Source organism: Mustela nivalis (genome assembly GCF_964662115.1).
Source record: "Mustela nivalis genome assembly, chromosome: 17".
In the NCBI taxonomy this organism is placed as follows: Eukaryota; Metazoa; Chordata; class Mammalia; order Carnivora; family Mustelidae; genus Mustela; species Mustela nivalis.
Window position 1 is genome coordinate 38,488,940 of NC_139036.1, and position 21,674 is coordinate 38,510,613.

At 49.0% G+C, this 21,674-nt stretch overlaps 1 protein-coding gene across 2 annotated transcripts in view; it reads left to right on the forward strand.

Annotated features, from left to right (window-relative positions):
• The window catches only part of TTLL6 (tubulin tyrosine ligase like 6), a 33,117-nt gene that overhangs the window by 1,423 nt on the left and 10,020 nt on the right, over positions 1-21,674 (forward strand). The window contains exons 2-12 of one of the 2 annotated variants that reach the window (XM_082704738.1): positions 1,109-1,188; positions 2,987-3,082; positions 5,554-5,771; positions 7,298-7,336; positions 8,249-8,367; positions 8,509-8,639; positions 10,168-10,324; positions 11,237-11,380; positions 12,032-12,117; positions 17,885-18,110; positions 19,427-19,602. In XM_082704738.1, coding sequence (XP_082560864.1) covers positions 3,006-3,082; positions 5,554-5,771; positions 7,298-7,336; positions 8,249-8,367; positions 8,509-8,639; positions 10,168-10,324; positions 11,237-11,380; positions 12,032-12,117; positions 17,885-18,110; positions 19,427-19,602 — 1,373 coding nt within the window. In that variant the 5' untranslated portion in view covers positions 1,109-1,188; positions 2,987-3,005. Of the gene's footprint in view, positions 1-1,108; positions 1,189-2,986; positions 3,083-5,553; positions 5,773-7,295; positions 7,337-8,248; positions 8,368-8,508; positions 8,640-10,167; positions 10,325-11,236; positions 11,381-12,031; positions 12,118-17,884; positions 18,111-19,426; positions 19,603-21,674 lie in introns of those variants that run through there. The other variant, XM_082704739.1, reaches the window with a different exon arrangement.

Sequence of the window (21,674 nt, forward strand, 5' to 3'; positions counted from 1 at the left end):
TTCAGTCCCTGTACTGAAAGTTCAAAGGTGGCTAGAATGGAAAGCCAAAAGGTCATAAAAAGCATCTTAACTTATCTGGCCTACATTCAAGCTCAAAGCACTTTTCTAGATGTCAAGTTTTTTTTTTTTTTTAAGATTTTATTTATTTATTTGACAGAGAGAGATTACAAGTAGGCAGAGAGGCAGGCAGAGAGAGAGGAGGAAGCAGGCTCCCTGCTGAGCAGAGAGCGGATGCTGGACTCAATCCTGGACCCTGAGATCATGACTCGAGCCAAAGGCAGCGGCTTAACCCACTGAGCCACCCAGGCGCCCCTAGATGTCAAGTTTTTATCTTCCTAGTGGTCCTGTAATCACAGAAAAGACACGGAATCAGGGTACGCCTGAAACTAATGTAACCTTGTACATCAGCTATTCTAAAAAAAAAAAAAAAAAAGAAAGAAAGAAAGAAAGAAAGAAAGAAAGAAAAGAAAAAAAGATAGGAGATAAGGGAGGATGTATTACTTGGCTTCTTATGGCATACAAAGTCAAAGAAGCAAAGTCGGAAGCAAGATCCGGAGTTCTTACCTCTACACCTTCTCCCCCCATCTACTTTGACCTTTTCCAAGAGTTGGCCACTGGAAGCCTTTCGAGGGATGCTTCTGGTAGGGGAATGAGGACCAAAAGATGAAAAGGTGAGGAGGTGCAGGAAAATATATTATTCGTGAAAAGAGAAGGAAGCCCTCAGCAGACACAGTAGGATAGCTCTTCGGTGCCATGTATAGGGCTACAGACTGAAAGAAAGGTCCAGGCTCTGGGGTGCCTGGGTGGCTCAGTCATTAAGCGTGGGCATTCGGCTCTGGTCATGATCCCAAGGTCCTGGAATCAAGTCCCGCATCAGGCTCCCTGCTCAGCGGGAAGCCTGCTTCTCCCTCTCCCACTCCCCCTGCTTGTGTTTCCTCTCTCACTGTCTCTCTGTCAAGTAAATAAATAAAATCTTAAAAACAAAAACAAAAACAAGATCCAGGCTCTGAAGTTCAGGGGAGAAAACTCAGTTAAAACTTTAAACAAAAACTTTTAACATGCTCTACTCTCTGTTTTTAATCAACCTCCAAATGATTCTTTCCTCCAGTTTCTTGGCACCTGTATTTGAATTCAGCCTTGCAAAAGAAAACCCTAAATATTTTTCAAGCTCTGCAGCACCTCTAGGAGGTAAGAAGTGTAGTTGACCTGTAGAGTCCTTCAGAGCTGGAAATGAAATAGGGTTCCTCCTTTGAGGTTTTCCAAATAACCTGCGATGTGTTTGCTTGAAGCCATCCCAAGGCTCATTTCCTCCCCCTGGTGGCCAACGAAGTACATTTTCATGCTGTCTGACCAGGGTTTGGTTGGCTTTGTCTGGCTTGGAAGATCCAAGATCAAAGCCCACACTAAAATGGAAGGAAACTTCAGCTGCCTCTTAGCAAGGATTTAACATCACATCTCTGGGGGTGTCTGGGTGGCCCATTTGCTTAAGCATCCGATTCTTTTTTTTTTTTTTTTTTTTCTAAGTAGGCTCTACACCCAGTGTGGGGCAAACACAGGGCTTAAACTCATGATCCTGAGGTCAAGCCATGAGCTGGATCTAAGAATCAGATGCTTCGCTGGCATGGCTCAGTTGGTTGAGCATCTGACTCTTGATCTCAGCTCAGGTCTTGATTTCAGGGTTGTGAATTCAGGTCCCACGTTGTGCCCCACACTGGGCATGGAATCTATTTTTTAAATAAATAAATAAATAAATAAATAAATAAATAAATGTCACTTCTCTGACTGCAGAGGCCCTTAGACAGGGTATGTGTATGGCTCGGGATGCTGGCAGCCCTTATGATTACGTTATTTCTCGGTAGCCTCCACGTTAGAGCCCTCCAGTCCCCAATTTTGGTTTGGGAAAGGGGCAGAGACGCATAGAAGGGTGCAGTAATGTTAAAAACATGACCCATTTCACCCTTTTGTCTTCTCCTTAGGCTTTGTCCTTAAAATTTAGTGCCTCTCCTCCTCTGATTCCTCAAGGCTGCTTTTGACAATGAAATTGTTGGGCAGGAGAGTAGTTGGGGACCCCCGGGTTAGCAGGGAGTGGCTGCTGAGACTAGCAAAGAGAAGGCTGGTGGAGTCGGAGGAGACCTGAGAGGTTCTGGGGCAAGCAGCTTTTGCTTTAACTCATTGCCACTTGGGGGCCAGAGATGTGTTAAAGGAGGACAGCTCAAACCAGGGGTCCATGAGGCTGGGCCTCTGTCCTGAAGGAGAGAAGTGATCTGGGCATATAAAAATGTTGCCTCTCTCTTAATGCTACTGTAAGGAAAGGGGTAGCACCAGGACAGCTGTGGCTTGGCTCCAGGATCAGGGAGACCATTGGGATGGAATTGGGGCAGACTGGAAAGTACCCAAAGAAGGAGCCATGACTTGGCTCTGTGGATTGCTGGCATGAAGCAATGGGGCCCTACTTTCCCAAAAGAAGTGGAAGTCTGGATTTTTATGAGAAATCTACATTGTCTGGTTGTTGGCAACTACTTCTATTTAAAACTACAACAAGGACACACAGTGGTGGGCCAAGTGAACGTTTCTGCGGACTAACTCCCGCAATCCCCCAGCCCCCCAACTCCCACCCCAGCAAACCTGGAGCAAGAGATTCCCTGTTAGGAGCCTTTGAGAGAAGTCAGTGGGAATTTAGCATTGGGGATGGAACAGGAATGAGAGGACTGGGGAAAGAGAAAGCTAGGGGGCTAAAGGCAAAGCCAAAAGAGATGCACATGGCATTGACTGCTCTCTACCGTCTTGTGCCCAGCTTGGGTACCATTCATGTGGATCTCATGTCATGGACAGCATAGAATCTGGGGGAAGGTATGTAAGTATGCTGCGGGGACCAGTTCCTTGAGAAGTACATGGGCTCAACTCTTTGGTCTCTGTGCCTGGGGCTCTCACGTCATGCAAGAGTCGGCAGAGTCTGATCCTTTTCCTGTTGTTTTTCTCTCTGAAGCAGACAAACAGCAGCAGCCATGACTTGTTCCAACCACTTGGGCAGCGACTCAAGAAAGAGCAGAGACAATTCGCAGCTCCAGAGGCCAAATTCAGGGTCAGTTTTCTCTCCTTCGTTATCATTAACCTTTGGGTAAATGGAGCCACTCCTCCAGGGCTTGGTAAACAGAAACCACTTGTGGAGGGCTAGGGGAGTGGAAGTGGCCGTTTACCTGGAATCGAGGGAGTAGCTCAAGGTCAAGATTTCAGGCACCTTGGTGCTCTTGAACGAGAATGTGCCTGGTCACTGGGAAAACGGACTCACAAGGCCAGGTGTCTGGTTTGTTGTGCTGCATACAACTCTTTCGCCCCCTGCCTGGGTGTCACCATAAAGGGGGTTGGCTGTAAGTGGCAGCCCTCCTGAGCAAGAGAGAAACCCATGGTGACTCTTGGTTGCCCTTCCTCTTGGTGATGGCTGTGAACATTCAGTGTGACTGACGGTGTACAGGGTAATTCTCTGAAAAACATAAAGAAGTACACTCACATAAAGGCTTATGATTATGTTATTTCTAGGTAGCCTCCACATTAGAGCCCTCCAGTCCCCAATTTTGGTTTGGGAAAGGGGGAGAGACACATAGAAGGGTGCAGTAATGTTAAAAACATGACTCATAAGGTACAAAATGTTGGTGAGAATTAGCAAGTGCGGGTGTGGAGGAAATGTGATTCCCATGAGATTGTGTGGCCCTGCTGGGCCTGCTGTTATCATGTATGGTGGTAATCCTGATTGTTGGAGTCCCTCTGGGAAACATGGCGGTATAAATAAGATAGATAGATTGATAGACAGATAGATATAAAAAAGATAGATCGATGGATAAAGCCAGAAGCTATATAATTTTTACATTAACCTAGTAATTCCTCATTCTGGATATTATTTTAGGTAAAATAATCCTCAAGAGGTAAAAGGCCCTCTATACATGAAAGTGTGCATTTCAGAACTATTACTGTAATAGCAAAATTGGAAGCAACTTACATGGCCAACAATAGGGCAATGGTCGGTCAAATTCAGACACATTCCTTCAGTGCGGTGTTATTACACAGCCGTGAAACACTGGAAACATGTAAACTTTGTTACCACCGAAAGGATGTTTCTGATATGATATTAAGTGTGTGTGTGTGTGTAGGAAAGCAGATAGAAAATGGTTTCTATATTATTGTTATGATTATGGAGGAATAATCATGCTTAGAAATTAAGAATCAAAGAGAATGGGGCACCTGGGTGGCTCAGTGGGTTAAGCCGCTGCCTTCTGCTCAGGTCATGATCTCAGGGTCCTGGGATCGAGTCCCACATCGGGCTCTGCTCAGCAGGGAGCCTGCTTCCTCCTCTCTCTCTGCCTGCCTCTCTGCCTACTTGTGATCTCTGTCTGTTAAATAAATAAATATAATCTTAAAAAAAAAAAAAAGAATCAAAGAGAATATGCAAAAGGAGCAAAGTTGCTCTTCCAGGGTAGAAAAGCCACAGGTGACTTCCCACCCTATCCTTTTCTAAACTCCCTTTGTTGTTTTATGATTTCATTGTAATAAATTATCATAAAGATATTACTATCTTTTTTTAAAAGCAAAGACTTGATGAGGGAAGAGCAGGTAGTAAGTGGCAAAGGCATCAAAGGGCAGGGGTTGCCATGGTGAGGAGGTTGGCCAGGTTTGGGAGGTAAAGAGGAGGAGGAGCCCTAGAAAGTTGGCTTTATGGTCATAGGAGCCTCAGATGTGAAGGAGATGGAGTAGTTCATTGGATCTGGGCTGTTCTGGGCTAGCCAAAGGCACACGAAGCATGTTCCTAAGGACTACTGAAGCAGGAGCATTAAAAACCATGAAAAGAATTTGATATTTGAAATTTCAAGCAAACGACAAAGAAGTCATCCTTGGAATGGGGGAGGGACAAGAACTTTGCTGGACCTCCTTATTGGTCTTTTGCCATCTGGTTTTGTTTTTGTGTTGAATCACATGGTGCGGGAGACACCTGTACCTTTGCTGTGTGTGAGATCTCTGAAGGTCTCCGTCTGGCCCTGGGCTTGAACTGTGTTCAGTCAGCTACGCATTGACCTTGAACTCCGTGAGTGACCGTTGTCTTCACCATCAACAACAGGCTGGCCGTGGGAGGTTCTGCATACCGTCTAAACAGTTAACAGACCTCCTCAGAGCACCCCATCTGTACCCTGTGGGACTCACTCCCTCGGTTGGGAAGGCTTAGGGCTTGGTTCTGAGGCCGTCTCCAGACACTCACTCACTTTAATAAGATTGTTTACCAGCTGGTGCCATGCATAGCATCTCAGCCTGCTCCTGAAAATCCCAGGAGAGCAAAAGCTAAAGCCAGGGTTGGCTGAGTGAGTCTCCAAGGTCAGCGTCCCCAAGGACAAAAGGTGGAATCAGCTCTCTCTCCCTGAGCTTGTACCAACCCTGGAGGTGGGGTGGCATTTTCTAAAGGGCGATGGTGCCTGGTCTTGGACTGGGTCTACCACCCACATGAGCAAGGGAGGGGGTCCCCCTGCAGGTGGATCCGAGTAACTGCTGCTCCCTCTGCTCTCTCCCCAGGGTACTCGGGGATTTCCCCAGAGCCACTTCCCAGCCTGGGGAGATGCTCCAGTGCCTGCCTTTAGAAGGCGAAGAAGGGGCAGACTCTGAAGAGCGGGAGGACAGTTCCCAAGAAGATCCGAAAGAAAGCGTCACCCTGGCTTTCGTGAGCGAGAATGCTGGGGGGCAAGAAGGGCTTCAGAACGCTCAGCAGCAAGGCAAGAAGAGGAAGAAAAAGAGGTTAGGATTGAAAGATGAGAATGGGGATCTGTGTTGTTGGGAACAGAAGGGACCTGGAGGGGAGGGGACTTTGGCCACTGATGAGAGGTTAAAGAGATGTTGTGTCCTGGGGTCTTCAAAATCACACCCCCTTCAGTTCTTGTGAGAAGAATCTACCTGGTGATCAGTTTGATTAACTGATTGATTGTTCAAAGATTTATTTATTTGTCAGAGAGAGAGAGCACAAACAGGGGTAGTGGCAGGCAGAGGGAGAAGCAGATTTTCTGCTGAGCACGGAACACCCCCTACCCCCTCCCCCACTCCCCAGTGCAGGATCCATCCCAGGACCTTGGGATCATGACCTGAGCCGGAGGCAGACACTTAACTGCCTGAGCCCCAGTGATCTGTTTTATAGAATCAAATACGATGTGTGTAATCTCAAACCACACCTTGTTCTAATCTTCATTCTATTTGTGTTTAGAATGCTTGCTTTTTTAAAAAATTGTGTGGGGAAAGACAATTTTCTTGTTTTAAGGAAGTGCTTATTGCCCTGGGAACTTAGTACATTTTATTTTATTTAAGATTTTATTTATTTATTTATTTGAGAGAGAGAATGAGAGAGAAAGAGAGTGTGAGAGGGGGGAAGGTCAGAGGTAGAAGCAGACTCCCCACCAAGCAGGGAGCCCAGGACTCTGGGATCTCGACCTGAGCCAAAGGCAACCACTCAACCAACTGAGCCACTCGGGTGCCCAACTTAGTACATTTTGAAAATAGTGAAACTGACGCTCACTTTTTAGGATCTGCCTGTGGCTTCTGCATTCTGGTTCCTATTTACTATTTCATTACATTCAGGGACACGTCTCCATTTGGGGACAACAAGTCACTCCTCAGATTCACTGATACTAGAAAGCTTGTCCTCCCCCTTTCTTCCTTCCTTCCTTCATTCCTTTCTTTCTTTCCTTCCTTCAAGATTTTATTTATTTATTTGACAGAGAGAGACACAGTGATAGAGGGAACACAAGCAGGGGAGCAGCTGAGGGAGAGGGAAAAGCAGGCTTCCTGCTAAGCCGGGAGCCGGATGGGGGACTTGATCCCAGAATCCTGGGATCATGGCCCAAGCTGAAGGCAGACGCTTACCGACTGAGCCACCCAGGCGTCCCTCGTCCACTTTCTAACTCACTACTTCTCTTAGTGGGGGGCAAGAGGAGGGAGACCATGAAGTAATTTGGCCCAAAAGATGTTCGCTTCCTGTTCCTGACGGGCCGCTGGAGTAAAAGGATTTGAGGAGGTGATAATGTTCATATAAAGTGGAAGCAGAATTCGTTACAACCACAATACAGAATTTCTGCCTCTGTGGGCAGCATCCTGGTACAGTCCATGTCTTCCGCCCCTCTGCCACCCCTGGGATCTGTGTCTTCAGTCGCCGGGGTAGTCAGACCAGGCTTCCGATGGCAGGATGGATCTCGTGCAGCCCCTGGGTGTGGTCATCCGTTCTGGCAAGCGTGTCTGTCTCTGTCTTGCTTTCTTTTTTTTCTCTTTTCCAGATGATTGGTGATCAATCTCTCCACCTGCCGGTATGAGAGCGGTGAGCACCTGCGTTCAAGGAATCCACGATGGGGACCCAGTGGATTACCCCAAAGGGTTGGGAAGGGTCATTCTTGTGTATTCTTGAGAATGAAATGGGGGTGTTTCTACATCCCATTGTCTCCGTCCTCAATTAACTATTTGAGGAAGTTGGGGATCTCATTCCAAGGAAATACGGGGTTTGGGCCCAGTGGTGTGTGTGTATAGCTCCTCTCCAGGGTGATTTGGGAATCTGATTGTAGAGAAGACAGCTGTTGCTTCTTGTTAGAGCACAAGTTAGAGACTGGCAGTCCACAGACAGAAGACGACCTACAGACCTACACTGATTTGTGGAACAGAGTATTCATTCGACCTATTTCAAGTTTGAATGTTTTAGGCTGGTGCTGACTCCCCTGGGTCACTGGCACTTCTTCTCTCTCAGGCCCTTGAAGGCATTTGAATTGTGTTACCAATGCTAACAGGGACAGGGGAAGAAGGATGCGATAGCATATATGTGATTTTGAAATGCATCGTATACTTTTTTTTTTCCCTGTCAGTTTACCTTCCTAATTAAGCTTGGCTCTGACTGATGTTAAGGATTAGTTTATATTCCCTGAACATTCTGTGCTTGGTGTTTGGAGGAGAGCCAGAAGCCTACTTCCTGGCAAGGGGAAGCCAGGGCGGGTAAAACATTCTTCCCAGAGAGCCTTCTGTGGGGCTCACTGGGTATTGGCCGAATGCCTCAATGGCTCTTCTTGTTCCTTTCTTGGCAATGGTGCGTTCAGACCAGGCAAGATGGCTTCCAGGCTCAACGAGCTGAGGCATCTCTCTCCAGCACACCGTCTCAGAGAAACGAGAAACATAACCTCCCTACCCCATGCTCCTCCCCCACTCCCTGGGCTAACAGGCCTTCCTTTTTCCAACTCCGTGGCAGTGCGCAGGGCGGCCCAGCGATATGGCCTTCGAGAAGGAGGAGAGACCAATGACTGGACTCTCTACTGGACGGACTACTCGGTGTCGCTGGAGAGGGTGATGGAAATGAAAAGTTACCAGGTATTATCCAGGGCAGAGCTGGTCCTCAGTATAAGTCTGGTATCTACCCAGTGGGCCCCCAATTTTAGGACTGTCCCCTGAGGGCATCTCATGGGTACTCCGGTGGGCGCCATTGTTCATGAATTCTGGCTTCCTTTGCAGAAAATCAATCACTTCCCAGGGATGAGTGAAATCTGCCGCAAGGACTTGCTGGCCAGGAATATGAGCCGTATGTTGAAGCTGTTCCCTAAGGATTTCCACTTTTTCCCTAGGACCTGGTGTCTTCCTGCCGAGTGAGCGCCCACCTGTATTCCCTTCCACACTACCCACCCCCAATTTACGTTTCCCTCTTGTTCCAGATTCCCCAGTACTGCTTTCTCTTCCCAAAGGATCTCCCCGTCTCTCTCTCCTTTTCAGGAAGAGAAGGCATAAAGGGTGTGTCCAAGGTTGAGAGAACAGAACACCAGGCTCTGCTATAAAAAATGAGATGACATTTCAGGGCTGGGTGCCTTGGATCCTGCACCTGCAGTTGGGATGAGAATTTGTTCTGACCCTGAAAGCTGTTGATTTTGAACTTGTTCCAACCTTTTAACTGTGCAGTTTCTGAATTTTTAAGGACTGTGAGCACTTCTGGAGGGAGTTGGGTAGTGGTTAGTGCCCAGATTAGGAGCAGGGAGGGACGCCTGACCTCTGGTCCCTGGCAGGATCAGGAATGGCAGCCAACCTTTCCCTGTCTCCTTTCTCACTTTATCCATCTTAAAATCGGGCATCCAGGCATTAGTACAGAAAATGCTCTGGGCCCCACCACCAAGAAACAGAGCAAAGGTGAGATGACACAGACGTGACCCAGGTCTGGTCTTCGGGATAAGGACAAGGGGACAGAGAGGCATTGCCACTGGAATTCTTTTCACATGGTGAGAATCCCACTCTGTCCTCTATGCCCAGGACTTTTCCAAACCAAGAGCTCCAGGATCCCCAGACTTCCCTAGCTTGTCCGGAACAACTTTCAAGACTTAGTAGCAACTTAGAAGGAAACATGTTTGCCTTCAGACCAACGGGCACCTCCAGATTTTAGTGGCCACTGAGGACCACTGCCTTGAAGTGAGTTCGCCAGTGGTCACCATGCCAATGAGTTGCAATGCAAGACAAGAAGTGTAGCAAGACTGAGATTCAGAATGCATTAAGTTGGTTTCTTTCTTCTGAAGATAGTGTCTTCAGGGTGTGTTCAAGGAGAGTAGTTGTGCCATGATACTCTGGCTGGAGTGGAGGTGTTCCCTGGGAAGACCTGAAGCCTAGAGCAGGGGAGGAGACTGGTTGATCCAAGGTCATACAACCTGCCCGGGCTGAACTCCACATCTCTTATCTGCAAACCCAGAAAGCCAAAATCCTTGGGTCACAGCCACCTTCATGGTGCATGTCGCATGTATCGGAAAACTTGCCTGCATTCTGTCACGTGATTAACCTCCAGACAAGACAGGTGTCCTCATCCTCAGTGTGTAGATGTCGGAAGTGAGGCTTAAAGAGGTCAAGTCCTTGCACAGGGTGACACGGCTGGTGAGTGGCGTCACCTGGGTTTAAATCCAGGCCTGAGTTTCCTCCAAAGCCCACCCTCTCTCCGCCACATGTGTGCGTGCATGGCTGTCTCTTCTATTGCCAGATCTCCCAACATGTGTCTGTTGACTCTAGAGTTTTGCCGCATTAGATAGCTTTAGTGGTTTCTTGTCGTTGTTACTGTTTTTGTTTTAATAAAGACCTAGTGTTCCTTTTCACTGCCTCCCCCCGCTAAAGGTGTCTCTCATTCCCTCCCTGCTGCTCTGGTAGCTGGGGAGATTTGCAGAACTACAGCAGGTCAAGAAAAAATAAGACATTCATTTGTAAGCCGGATTCGGGCTGCCAAGGGAGAGGTATATTCATCACCCGGACGGTGAAAGATATCAAGCCAGGCGAAGATATGATCTGTCAACTCTATATTTCAAAGGTACTTCTTCATGGTGATCATTTCTTTCTCGCCCACAGCAACCTTCTAGCTCTGCCACACCATGGGAAATGAGGTGACGGGGGCAAAGCCATATCCTGTCTTTAGACTTGAAAGTTGTCAGACCAGGCCTTCTAACAGGGATGTGACATGTGTCTGGCCCAGAGCATCAGTCACCCTTGTACCCTTGTAGCTGGTCTGGCCTTACTTGGCTGGGCCTGTCGCCTCTAGCAGATGACCCCTGGAGGACACTGTTGGCCTGTGGATGCCCAACTTCATTTGGGAGAAGGCAGTAGTCCTGGAGGGATCATGGTAACCGGGTTTGCTCTGTGGCTGGTGGTCAGAGGTCATAGTGGCAGAGCCCACCGCAGGGAGGGAGCCCTCTGGAAGTGTGCATGGACTGGGAGGGGCTGGTTAGCTCTGCAGGAACACTCTCTTGCCGAACTGCCATGTAACACAGCCCTAGATGGTGACAACATGTCCTTCATCACGGGACTTTTAATTTTTCTAAAAAAAAAATTATTTATTTATTTGAGAAAGAGAGAGAGAGAGAGTGGGGGAGCAGCAGAGGGAGAGGGAGAAGCATGGTCCTCACTGAGTAGAAAGCCCAGTGCAGGGCTCGATCCCATGACCCTGGCATCATGACCTGAGCCAAAGGCAGACTTCACCCACTGAGCCACCCAGGCGCCCCATCACAGAACTTTTTAATGTTACTTTGCTTGGTTGCCCAGAGATCTCTGGGAGGTGGTTACTTGTGCTGTAGGAAACCGAGGCACAGTGGGGTTTAGTGACTCCCACAGGTCAAGTCCCCTTGTCTTCTTCCCCTCAGCCCAAACTGTACTCTGTAGGCAAAACCAAGCCAAAGTACTAATCTTCAAGTCTGAGGCTTCTGTGCCTTCTCTTCCCTCCTTGCAGCCCTTTATTATTGATGGGTTCAAGTTCGACCTACGGATTTATGTGCTGATGACCTCCTGTGACCCTCTCAGGATTTTTGTGTACAACGAAGGCCTGGCACGCTTCGCCACCAGCTCCTACTGCCACCCCAGCCCAGACAACGTGGTGAGCTCCAGGGATAGGCCCTGCCCCCTCTTCCTTAGCGGGATGAAAAATCCCACTTCAGTCCACATTCTCCAGGCACTGTGGCCGTCATTTGTTGAACACTTACTATGTGCCAGGTTGCGGACGTCCAGATGTCCTTTCCTTTAGCCCTCTCAGGAGCCCTCAGAAGCAGAGATTATGATCTCCATTTTACAGATGAGGAAATGAAAACTCATTTTCATTTCCTCATGAAAACTCAAAAAAGAGTTTGAGGAACTTGTCCAAGGTCACAGAACTGGGAAGAGATGAGGCTGCGACTCGTGGCCAGGTCTCCCTTCTGCAAAGCCGGTGCCTCAGATCTCTGATGCGTGAGGAGAGAAGGTCATGGGCGAGCCCCCGTCTCTCCCCCACTCCCATCCTTCACTCTTTGACCCCCCAGGATTCCTGAAATGTCCCGTGGGCAGTGAACCCTCAATCTTGTGAGTAGCTAGACTCTCTTCTACCCCAGGCTGAAGGCTACCATATTACTTCCTGTTTTACCAGTTTAGGCCCCAAGGCGGTCCCTCTCTTTTCCTTCTCTTTAAGCCCCAGAGGCCACAGGGGAGGGCACAGAGAAGAAGCAGGAGGCCTGCCCTACCTCCTGATGACACAGACTTGTGTCTCTTTCCCCAGGACGATATCTGCATGCACCTGACTAATTATTCCATTAATAAGCACAGTTCCAATTTCATTCAAGATGCTCACACCGGAAGCAAGAGGTAAGGAGGCTGCCTCACTTTTGTCTTCTTGCCCTGCTACACTCAGAGCTCAGATCCTGCCTGTCCGTCCGTCCACATTAGTGTTTCCATCTTGGGTCACCTGGGCTCAGCAAATATTCCTTTGCCTCCTTATTCTCTGCCCTCTGGCTGTTAATCATTAAAAGAAGGCTACATCGTAAACCTAGGAGGTTGGGAGGAGGAGAGATAAACATCCCCAGCTGGACACACACACACACACACACACACACTCACCACATACACACCAAAGCATGCATTTATGACACCGGGCCCTTCTGACATTTCCAAACCAATTGATATTTATCCATTGCTAGTTGGCCAAGGGAGAGGGACATGTCAATGTCAAGCCATTGTTCCTTTGGCCTGTGGTTTCCCAGGGTGATGCTCCAACAGAGATTCTCGAGTGATAGGTCATGATGCCTGCTGTGGCCTGGCCGTGGCTGGCTGGCTTTGAGATTCCCCAGAAGTGGGCGGAAGGCGAGGAATGCGTGTCTTCCCAGTTATCACTTTCACGTTGTTGTCTGATCCTGTCTCATTCGACTTTTAGGCAAAAGGAGGGACTGGAGGAAGTGAACATGGGCCAGGCCCAAGGGGAAGGCAAGGCAGTATGGACTAAGGCCTCCTGTGTTGGGGGCTCATGCCGGGGGCTCTGCACATGTTTTCCACCTTTGCATCTTCTCTCTTCTATGACCGAGGCATCGTAATCGGCTCTTTTTAGGTGCAGAACCATGAGTTAGGTACCATCTCCATTTCACAGACAAGGAAACTGAGTCTCTGAGAGGTTAAGCTGCCCAAGGTCACACGGTCGTAAATTCTAGAGCCGGGGGAGAAGGCAGGTCTGTCGGATTGCAAGGTGCGGCTCCGTTCCCTGCCCCGGGCTTCAAAGGCCTGGTAAACACACAGTCTGTTTGGCTTCAAAGCATCAGAGAGGCACGTGAAATTTCACAACTCCCCTGGTGGCAGAGTTCCAAAAAGCAAATGGAAAATCGCCAGCTGAAACCTGCTTGGAGGGGCAGTCTCCGCTGTTTCAGAGGGTGCCCGAAGCTGTCCCGCCTCCTTGGCTCCCCACCTGACCCTGGGCACCAGGTCAGCCGAGAGTCAGTACTCAGCGAGGCCTGGCTCTTAGGCCTGGCTCTGACTCTCACCAGCAGGACACGCGTGGGTCCATCTCTTCCTCTCTCTGAACCGCTGCTTCTTCACCGCCCCCCCAGGGTCATTGTGAGGCTCAGATGACCCGTGATGGCTGCAGGGACACTGCTGGTGTTTACTGTGATTTTTCCTCGGAAGGCATGTAACCTAAGGTCCCCCTTTTCCCCTCTTACAAGAAGACCTCCCAGCGACAGGCTTTGGACTCTCAGGCCACGATGGATGGGGTATTAGGGGGCCAGGGCTCAGGGGAGAGTGTGCAGTATTGTTCTGTGACGCCCACCCCCCTTCCTCCTCTTTTCCCTCTCCTCTGCCCCCTCCCCACCAGGCAAGGCCTTGCCCCTCTGCTCCACTCCCCTGGCCTCCACGCTGCCCCTTCTCCCTGAGCTCCAGGCTCATCCCTCCTCGGTGCACCCCGACATCTGTTGCCCCCAACTCAGCGTTTTCTTGCTCCCAGCCCAGCCTTCCAAACTGGCTCCCCTGCCCAGCTCCTCTTCTCTGCCTCCCGACCAGCAAGGTTAGAGAGTTTGATGTCATCTCCATAGTTGAATCCTGAACGTTCCTCCTGCAGATGTCCCCGTGTCCCTTCCTTTCCACCAGACCCAGGCCTCCCTTCAGCCTCAGACCTGACGGCTGCTTGGCCTCCCTGCCCTCCTCCCTAAATCCAGGCTTCGATCTCTCTGTGCCTCCATTTTCTCATCTCTAGAATGACAGAAACGTACAATCCTGGCTGGCCAGCCTCAAACATGCTGTTAAGGACCTATTGAGAGGACATGTATGAATGAGCTTCAGAAGCAAAAACCCCCACGCGGGGAGATGCTGTGAATATTCTGTAGTCCTTATTCTGTGTTCTGTATCACTGGCTAAGGTTAACTGAGGTCCGGTAATGGATGGTCTTCCTTCTGATGCATCGTCAGAAGGTCAATGGTAGCCTAATGCTAGGTCACGTGCCTGTGTTGTCCTCATTCATCTGACCAGGTAAGCGTCTCGTCATCTCACATCATCCTCATAAGAAAGGGGAGTACAGTCCAGGAAGCTATTTTGAGAGCCCGAGAGAGAGAGACAATATTCACATTACTTTCATTATGGTGTAATGTTGTAATTTTTCTATTTTTAGTTTTTATTATGAATCGCTTACTCTGTCTCATTTACAAATTAACCTTTATTATAGTTGTGTATGTATAGGAAAAACCAGTACCTGTAGAGTTGGGTACTACCCATGGATGGGTTCTGGCATCCTCTGGGGGGTCTTAGAACATACCTTCTCTGAGTAAGGGGGGGACTTCTCTGCTGCTTACTTCCACATCACTGTGGCTCCCGGGTGCCTAGAGCGTCAAGTTCAAACTCTTCTGCTCAATCTACTGTAATGTGACCAGACACCACTTTCCATTGTTGTCCTGCTACACGGGTAGTGAGCTTTCTATTTTTTGAGGGCTTGCTAGGGGCCGGGCACTATTCTAAGAAATACACACACCTCATCCCCTCTAATCCTCATAACGACACTCTAAGAATTATCATCAGCACGATTTTGCATATTAGAATTCTGCGGCACAAAGGGTTAAATAACTTGCCCAAGGTCCCACAGCCAGGAGGTGATAGAACCGCCATGAAAACGCCCGAGTGTCTACCCTTCACCACTAGGGCGCGCTGTCTGTCCGTCCCCTCTGTGGTTATCCGCCAGGACACTCTGGCTCACATTCTGTATATAGGTCTTGCCCATTCCCGCTTCTCCATCTTTGTTCAGCTCCAACAGAATACATGAGAGAACATCCTTGAAGGCCCTTCTGGCTTGCTAGGCTTCCATGTTGCCTTCTCTGATCTGGCTGTAGGTCCTGGTCCAGCCACAGAGCTGCTGTGCCGCCCGTCTTCTCCGTGAGTCTCTGCTCACTTGATAATCAGATGAGAGAACTGGGGGTCCATCTCTGAGGACGAGCCCATGGATCTGAAGGTTCCGCAGGAACCTTCCCATCTCTGGACTCCTACCACGCTCTGGTCAACATCAACCATAGCCCATGACTGCTTTGGCTTGGTGCACACGTTTTCATGTGTTCTCCATTATGCTTAAGCTCTCTGAAGGTGAGAGTGGCTTCCTGGCCTTCTGAGCACTTCCCATGGGACAGGCAGAGTCCTCCTTTTCTTCTGTGCCTCCCTTTTCTTTTCACCTTTCCTCCTCCTCCTCCTCTTCTTTTTCTTTCCTTCTTTCTTTCTTTCCTTTTTTTTTTTTTTTAAGATTTTATTAATTTATTTGACAGAGAGACCACAATTAGGCCGAGAAGCAGGCAGAGAGAGAGAGAGGGGGAAACAGGCTCCCTGCTGAGCAGAGAGCTTGACACGGGGTTCGATCCCAGGACCCTGAGATCATGACCTGAGCCAAAGCTTAACCCACTAAGTTAACCCACTAAGTGGCTTAACCCACTAAGCCACCCTGGCGCCCCTCACCTTTCCTCTCTTCTTCTTCCCCATCTTCTGAGGCGATCTGCTTCTCTTGTTGACTGTCTCACCTGTCCCCAGTTCCCCCGTCCCCAGCAGGAGGCCAACTGCGCCCCCCAGTAGACCCCCTCCAACCAGTCATGCACTCAGCAGGAACAGTGAAGGGGAAGACAGAACAACTGGAAATCTGGCAGGGCTTGGGGGTCAGAGACCAGGTCCTCTGCATCTTCCGCAGCTCCTGGCACATGGCTGATGTGTTCAATTGAATTGGCAACCATGGGGCATTAGGAGATTATACAGTAATGTACGCTTATTGTGATGTGCCTGAGTCATCAAGAAGAGTTTATGTTATGATTTGCAGTGTCTGTTATATGAAGGCAGGGAAGTGTATAATCTATTTCGGGAAAATTTATTTCCCAATTAGGCAAATTAAATACATTTTTATTTTGCACTTGAATGGCTTGGCTTCAAGCGATCTGGAAAATTCATTTATGTGCCACACTTCCCTGGCATTGGCAAGTAGAGGCAGTGGGCCTCTGTATCGAGTGGCCTTTGCTAATGTGTCTTTAAATTAATGCAACCTTGGTTGTTTCCTATTTGAGTTGACCCTTGAAATGGTCCTTAGGCTCCCCATGACCCTGGGGGTGGTTTCTTGGGGTTCTCTCATTTCCCGACCTTTTCATAGACAGCAGGCCCTCAGCAAGTGTACATTCCTGTTTCCTAATTTTTGGCTCCGCTGGCTGGGGTCCAGTGAGCTCTTTGAACAACCTTGTGAGCCATGTCTCTTGTCTTAGTCTCTCTTCTTTACTCTTTACGCCCCTGCCTCTCTTCCTCTCCCTTTCTCACTTCTCTGTGCGCACGCGCCTGCCTGTGTGTGGGGGCGTGTCTGTGTCCCCACCCTTGTCTCTCAGACCCTCCGCTTTGCCTCTTTTCTGTAGCGCCCAGCTCAGAGCTGACCAGAGCAACCCTTCACATGTTTCCTCATGAACCGTAGACATTCTCCGATCTCTGTAATAGGGTGACAAGCCACCTCAGTTTGCCTCTGCGTAAGGGGTTTCCCATGATGTGAGACTTTCAGTTCTTTTTTTAAAAATTTATTATTTTTAAAAATTTTAGTTTATTTAAATCCAAGTAATTAAAGTATACTGTATCATTAGTTTCAGAGGTAGAGGTCAGCGACTCATTGTTGCGTCTAACACCCAGTGCTCATTCCATCCCGTGCCCTCCTTAATACCCGTCACCCAGTTACCCCATCCCCTACCCACATCCCCTCCAGCAACCCTCAGTTTATTTCCTGTAGTTAAGAGTCTCTTAAGGTTTGCCTCCCTCTCTGATTTTGTTTTATTTTATTTTTCCCTTCCTTTCCCTATTTTTTGTTTTGTTTCTTAAATTCTCTCTGTTTTGTTTCTCAAATTCCACCCATGAGTGAGATCATGGGATAATTGTCTTCCTCTGATTGGCTTATTTTGTTTAGCATAATACCCTCTAGTTCCATCCACATGGTTACAAATGGTAAGATTCCATTTTTTGGATGGCTGCATCATATTCCATTGTAGATACACACCCCATCTTCTTTATCTAAACAATTGGGACCATCCTGGTTTGCTGGGACAGCTGGTAACCCTATCTGTGGAAATGCCCCGGGGCTGCCTTTTCTCTGCGAATATTCCTTAAGCAAAGTTTCCGTGTCTTTGGTGCCTCCCAGAATCCCGTCAGATGGCTGGTGGGGGGGACCCAGGGATTGGTGTTCTTAAAAGGCTCCCTGTGAGTTTCTAATGACCACCAAAGTTTGCAAAATATTTGCCATCAAAACAAAACCATGATGTAGGGTGTTTTTTTTTTTTTTTAATATTTTTTATTCACCCATCCATTAAGCTTTCCACCTCGAATACCCAGTCCCTGCCCCAGCCTCCCATGTGTTTTCCGGGTCACAGGGACAGTGCCCATGCCAGGTCTTCTGTGTCATTATTTGCATGCACTTCTGGGCTATAGAGGTTCCTGAAGCCCCCTCCTGAGCTGTCATAGCCCTAGTTGTCACCCTGGGTCCTGGGCGTCTGTCCCCATTACCTCTGGGGTCTTAACTTCTCCAGAAGTTTCCGGTTTCCAGCAGGAGATGGCCTCAGATGACCAGAAGGTGGGCTGCCTCGCCTCACGGCCTGTGGTTTCCTTCCAGGAAGCTCTCCACCTTCAACATGTACATGGAGACCCATGGCTACAACATGGAGCAGATCTGGAGAGACATGGAGGACGTCATCATCAAGACCATCATCTCCGCCCACCCCATCATCAAGCATAACTACCACACCTGCTTCCCCAACCACACCCTCAACAGCGCCTGCTTTGAAATCCTGGGCTTCGACATTTTGTTGGACCACAAACTCAAGCCCTGGCTGCTGGAGGTAGAGGGGTTGGGGTTAGGGGTGAAAATTGGCTGCTGTTCCTGGGGATCAGCCGGGGTCAGGTTCATGCCTTCATCTCTGGTTCAGCCAGTCATTTTAATCAACTTCCTGGCCATGCCCTTTCATCCAGTGGTGCTGGTTGCCTGGGGCTTCTCTCTGAGCTAAGAAGTGGCCACCAGAGGGGGGTAGATGGCCGGGAATTAGAGAGCTCCTGTGCCCTCTTGAGGTCTACCCAGACCTGGAAACTTTGAACTCAGGCACAGAAAGACTCTAGAGAAAACAAGAAAGACTCTAGGGACAACTTGATTTTTTTTGTCGCAGAATCATCTCCCAGAAAGGGGGTGTTCTTCCTCAAAGCTGGGTGGCAGCGTTCAAGATCATATAGGAGCAGCCAGTCCTGGATCTCAGGGGCTTGGGCCACTCAGGTCCTGGTATCTGTGGCCAAGGGAATGAGTGGGGAACCACTCAGTGAGTTTCCTGCCTCCCCCAGACCCATGGCAGAGTGGTTGGTGGAGGAAGAAAAGCATCTGGGTGGCTATCTCTCTTCCCCATTACACCTGAGGTCAGCAGCCCTCAAACAACCCCGTCAGTTTGCATTATAGGATATGGGGGTTGGCCGAGCCAGGTGCCAAGTCCCAGCGGTTAGGGCCGGTTGGCACAGAGTCAGAGTCTTTAGAGGGCAGAGCCCGAATCATGTGTGCCCTTCCTGGGGCCTTGGCTTTCCTCCATTCCCAGCCTTTGTTCTCAGATATAGGTAGGAAGGAGAATATGGCTGTTTGGAGCGCTTACCCAATGAGTGGAATTGACCACGGGACACAGGCCTTCAGAAATCACTAAAAACCTTCAAATGTTACAGAGTGCATCTGAATGATCTGATCTTTTCCGTGAGCAGGAACAAGGCCTCTCCCTCCTCCCGAAGGAGGAGGGTCCCGAAGACATCAATCTGGTTTCTTCCCCACCTCTAAAGGCTCTATGTCTAAAGGCTGGTCCTTTAGACAGCACCCTTCCCTCTGCTCAAGGCTTTGCCATGTACATGGGAAAGCGCACCCACCAGGTGCAGGAAAACCAGACACAGTGGCCCTGATGCTTCACAAGAGGAAAGGACCGAAATCGAAGCTGGTTAAACTAGAGGAGGTTCTGCTTCCTCCTCTCCTCACCGTGCCTCCAGGGCAGACTCCCTCTCCCGCTTCCCCCCACCCCCCCACCCCTGTGGTAGCCAAGGCCCCATGCTGGGCTTAGGGAGCTCCCTGGAGGTGGCCGGTGGGCCTTACTCCCTGCTTTCACACGGACAGCCCGGCCCCCTGCTGCCCTCACAGGTTAACCATTCTCCGAGCTTCTCCACCGACTCCTGGCTCGATAAAGAGGTGAAAGACAGTCTGCTCTATGACACCTTGGTCCTGATCAACCTGGGAAACTGTGACAAAAAGAAAGTCTTGGAGGAGGAGAGACAACGGGGGCGATTCCGGCAGCAATGTCGTTCTCGGGAGACCAGGTACAGAGGTGTCCCCTCACCCTGGGGACCCCTTTCTCTATGATTTTCTTGCTCCCAGTAAGACTGAGTTGTCCTGGTCCTCAGCAACCTACTAGTTATATGGCCCGTACGTCTCTTCTCTGAGCCTCAGTGTTCTTTCTGTGAAATGGAGGCAGTGATCTATAAGGTGGAATTAAATGAGATAATGTGTAATAAAAGGTTCATCATAGTGTCTGGCACAATAGTGTGTATTAGAGGTGGTGAAAAGTCTTGCCTGGCAGGGGGCAGTGGGCAAAATGAGTGAAGGGGCTTAAGAGGTACAAACTTTCAGTTATAAAATAAGTCACGGGGAGGTAATGTAGGGCATGGTGACTATAGTTAGTAAGGCTGTGTTGCATATTTGAAAGTTGCTAAGATCTTAAAAGTTTTCATCACAAGAAAAAAAAAATTTTATTTTTTATTTTTTTAATATTTTATTTATTTATTTGAGAGAGAGACAGTGAGAGAGAGCATGAGCAAGGAGAAGGTCAGAGAGAGAAGCAGACTCCCCATGGAGCTGGGAGCCTGATGCGGGACTCGATCCCAGGAATCCAGGATCATGACCTGAGCCGAAGGCAGTCGTCCAACCAACTGAGCCACCCAGGCGTCCCGAAAAAAAAAAATTTAAATAAGATTTTGTTTATTTGAGAGAGAACGAGAGAGCATGAGCAGAGGGAGGGGCTGATGGAGAAGCAGGCTTCACGGTGAGCAGGGAACCTGACTCGGGGCTTGATCCCAGAGCCCTGGGATCATGACCTGAGCCGAAGGCAGATGCTTAACCTACTGAGCCACCCAGGCACCCTGGAAAAAAACTTTGTTAACTGTGTATGTTGACAGATGTTAAGTAGACTTACTGTGGTGTTCATTTCCCAATACATACAAGTAGTGAATCGTGTTTGCACACCTGAGAAACTAACAGACTATTCTATATCAATTATACTTCAATTTTAAAAAGTCATTACGTTTTAAAAAAATAATCTTGCTTGGAGTTGGTGGGGAGTGGAGTCAGTTCTAACAAATGATAATCCTATTTGGAAAATCAGTTTATATTTGCAGAATGTGGCAACTTCCACAGTTTCACTCTGAGCCTTTTTTTTTTTTTTTTTTTTTTTACCTAAAAATAAGAGATTAAGTTGTAGACAGAACTAGACATTATGGGTATGAGTTTACTAATACAACAGGAAGATTCAGGGATTACCAATCAAAGATTAAAACTGTTGCTTTATTTTTATGGAAAGACACATGAGCCCTACTACCCACCCCCACTACCCCCTCATTCCCTACCCCCCATCCTCCCCGCATCCCTGGGTTGATGGGAACAAGTCCCTGGGTTGGCGGGGGCGAGTGTGCCCAGCTCCCTGCCTGGCAGCATTTGCCTGTAAATAGGGGCCTTCATTCTGTGGGGTGATTCTAGTGTCTGAAGACTAAACCCGGCCGAGGACATGCCTTTGTTTCTTTTCAGATCCCACAACAACTGCCGTGCCCACATGAGCAGAACCCACTGATTCTTGGGGCCAGAGTTTTGGGAACTGGGACAGTAGCCTCTGTGTCGGAGGACACTGAGATTCTCCGAGCACTTTTGCCTGAGCTCTCCATCTTCCCTCCGAGGCAGATCGGTAGCAGGGGCTCTTGTGTGGTCCTGTCGCTGGAGCTAAGGAGACCAGGCTTCTGGAAGAGGAACCAACTTGTGTGCAAGGTCCCCTTGCTGGGAAGGGGCAGGCCTGGGGCCGGAGCACAGCGAGTATGCTCTTTAGGATTCCACAATGCCTTCTGCTGGGCCAGCTCTCTCCCCACTGCTCAAGGAGGAGGCAGCATCCATCCACCAGGGAGAAGCTGGGGCCCTCCCCTGAGTCATTCTCTTGGTCATGAATTGGCCCTGGTAGCTCAGGGCTCTTGGTTTCCCTCCTGTGAAAGGGGTTTCTCATTCCTCCCTCCCTGACCTCCACCTCCCTGAGGGGCTGTGAAGGAGAATGAGATCATCACAGTTCTCATAAAAGCGCATCCAAAAGGCCCTCACATTTAGCCAAACACAAGCTGCCGTTCTCCAGAGGAGG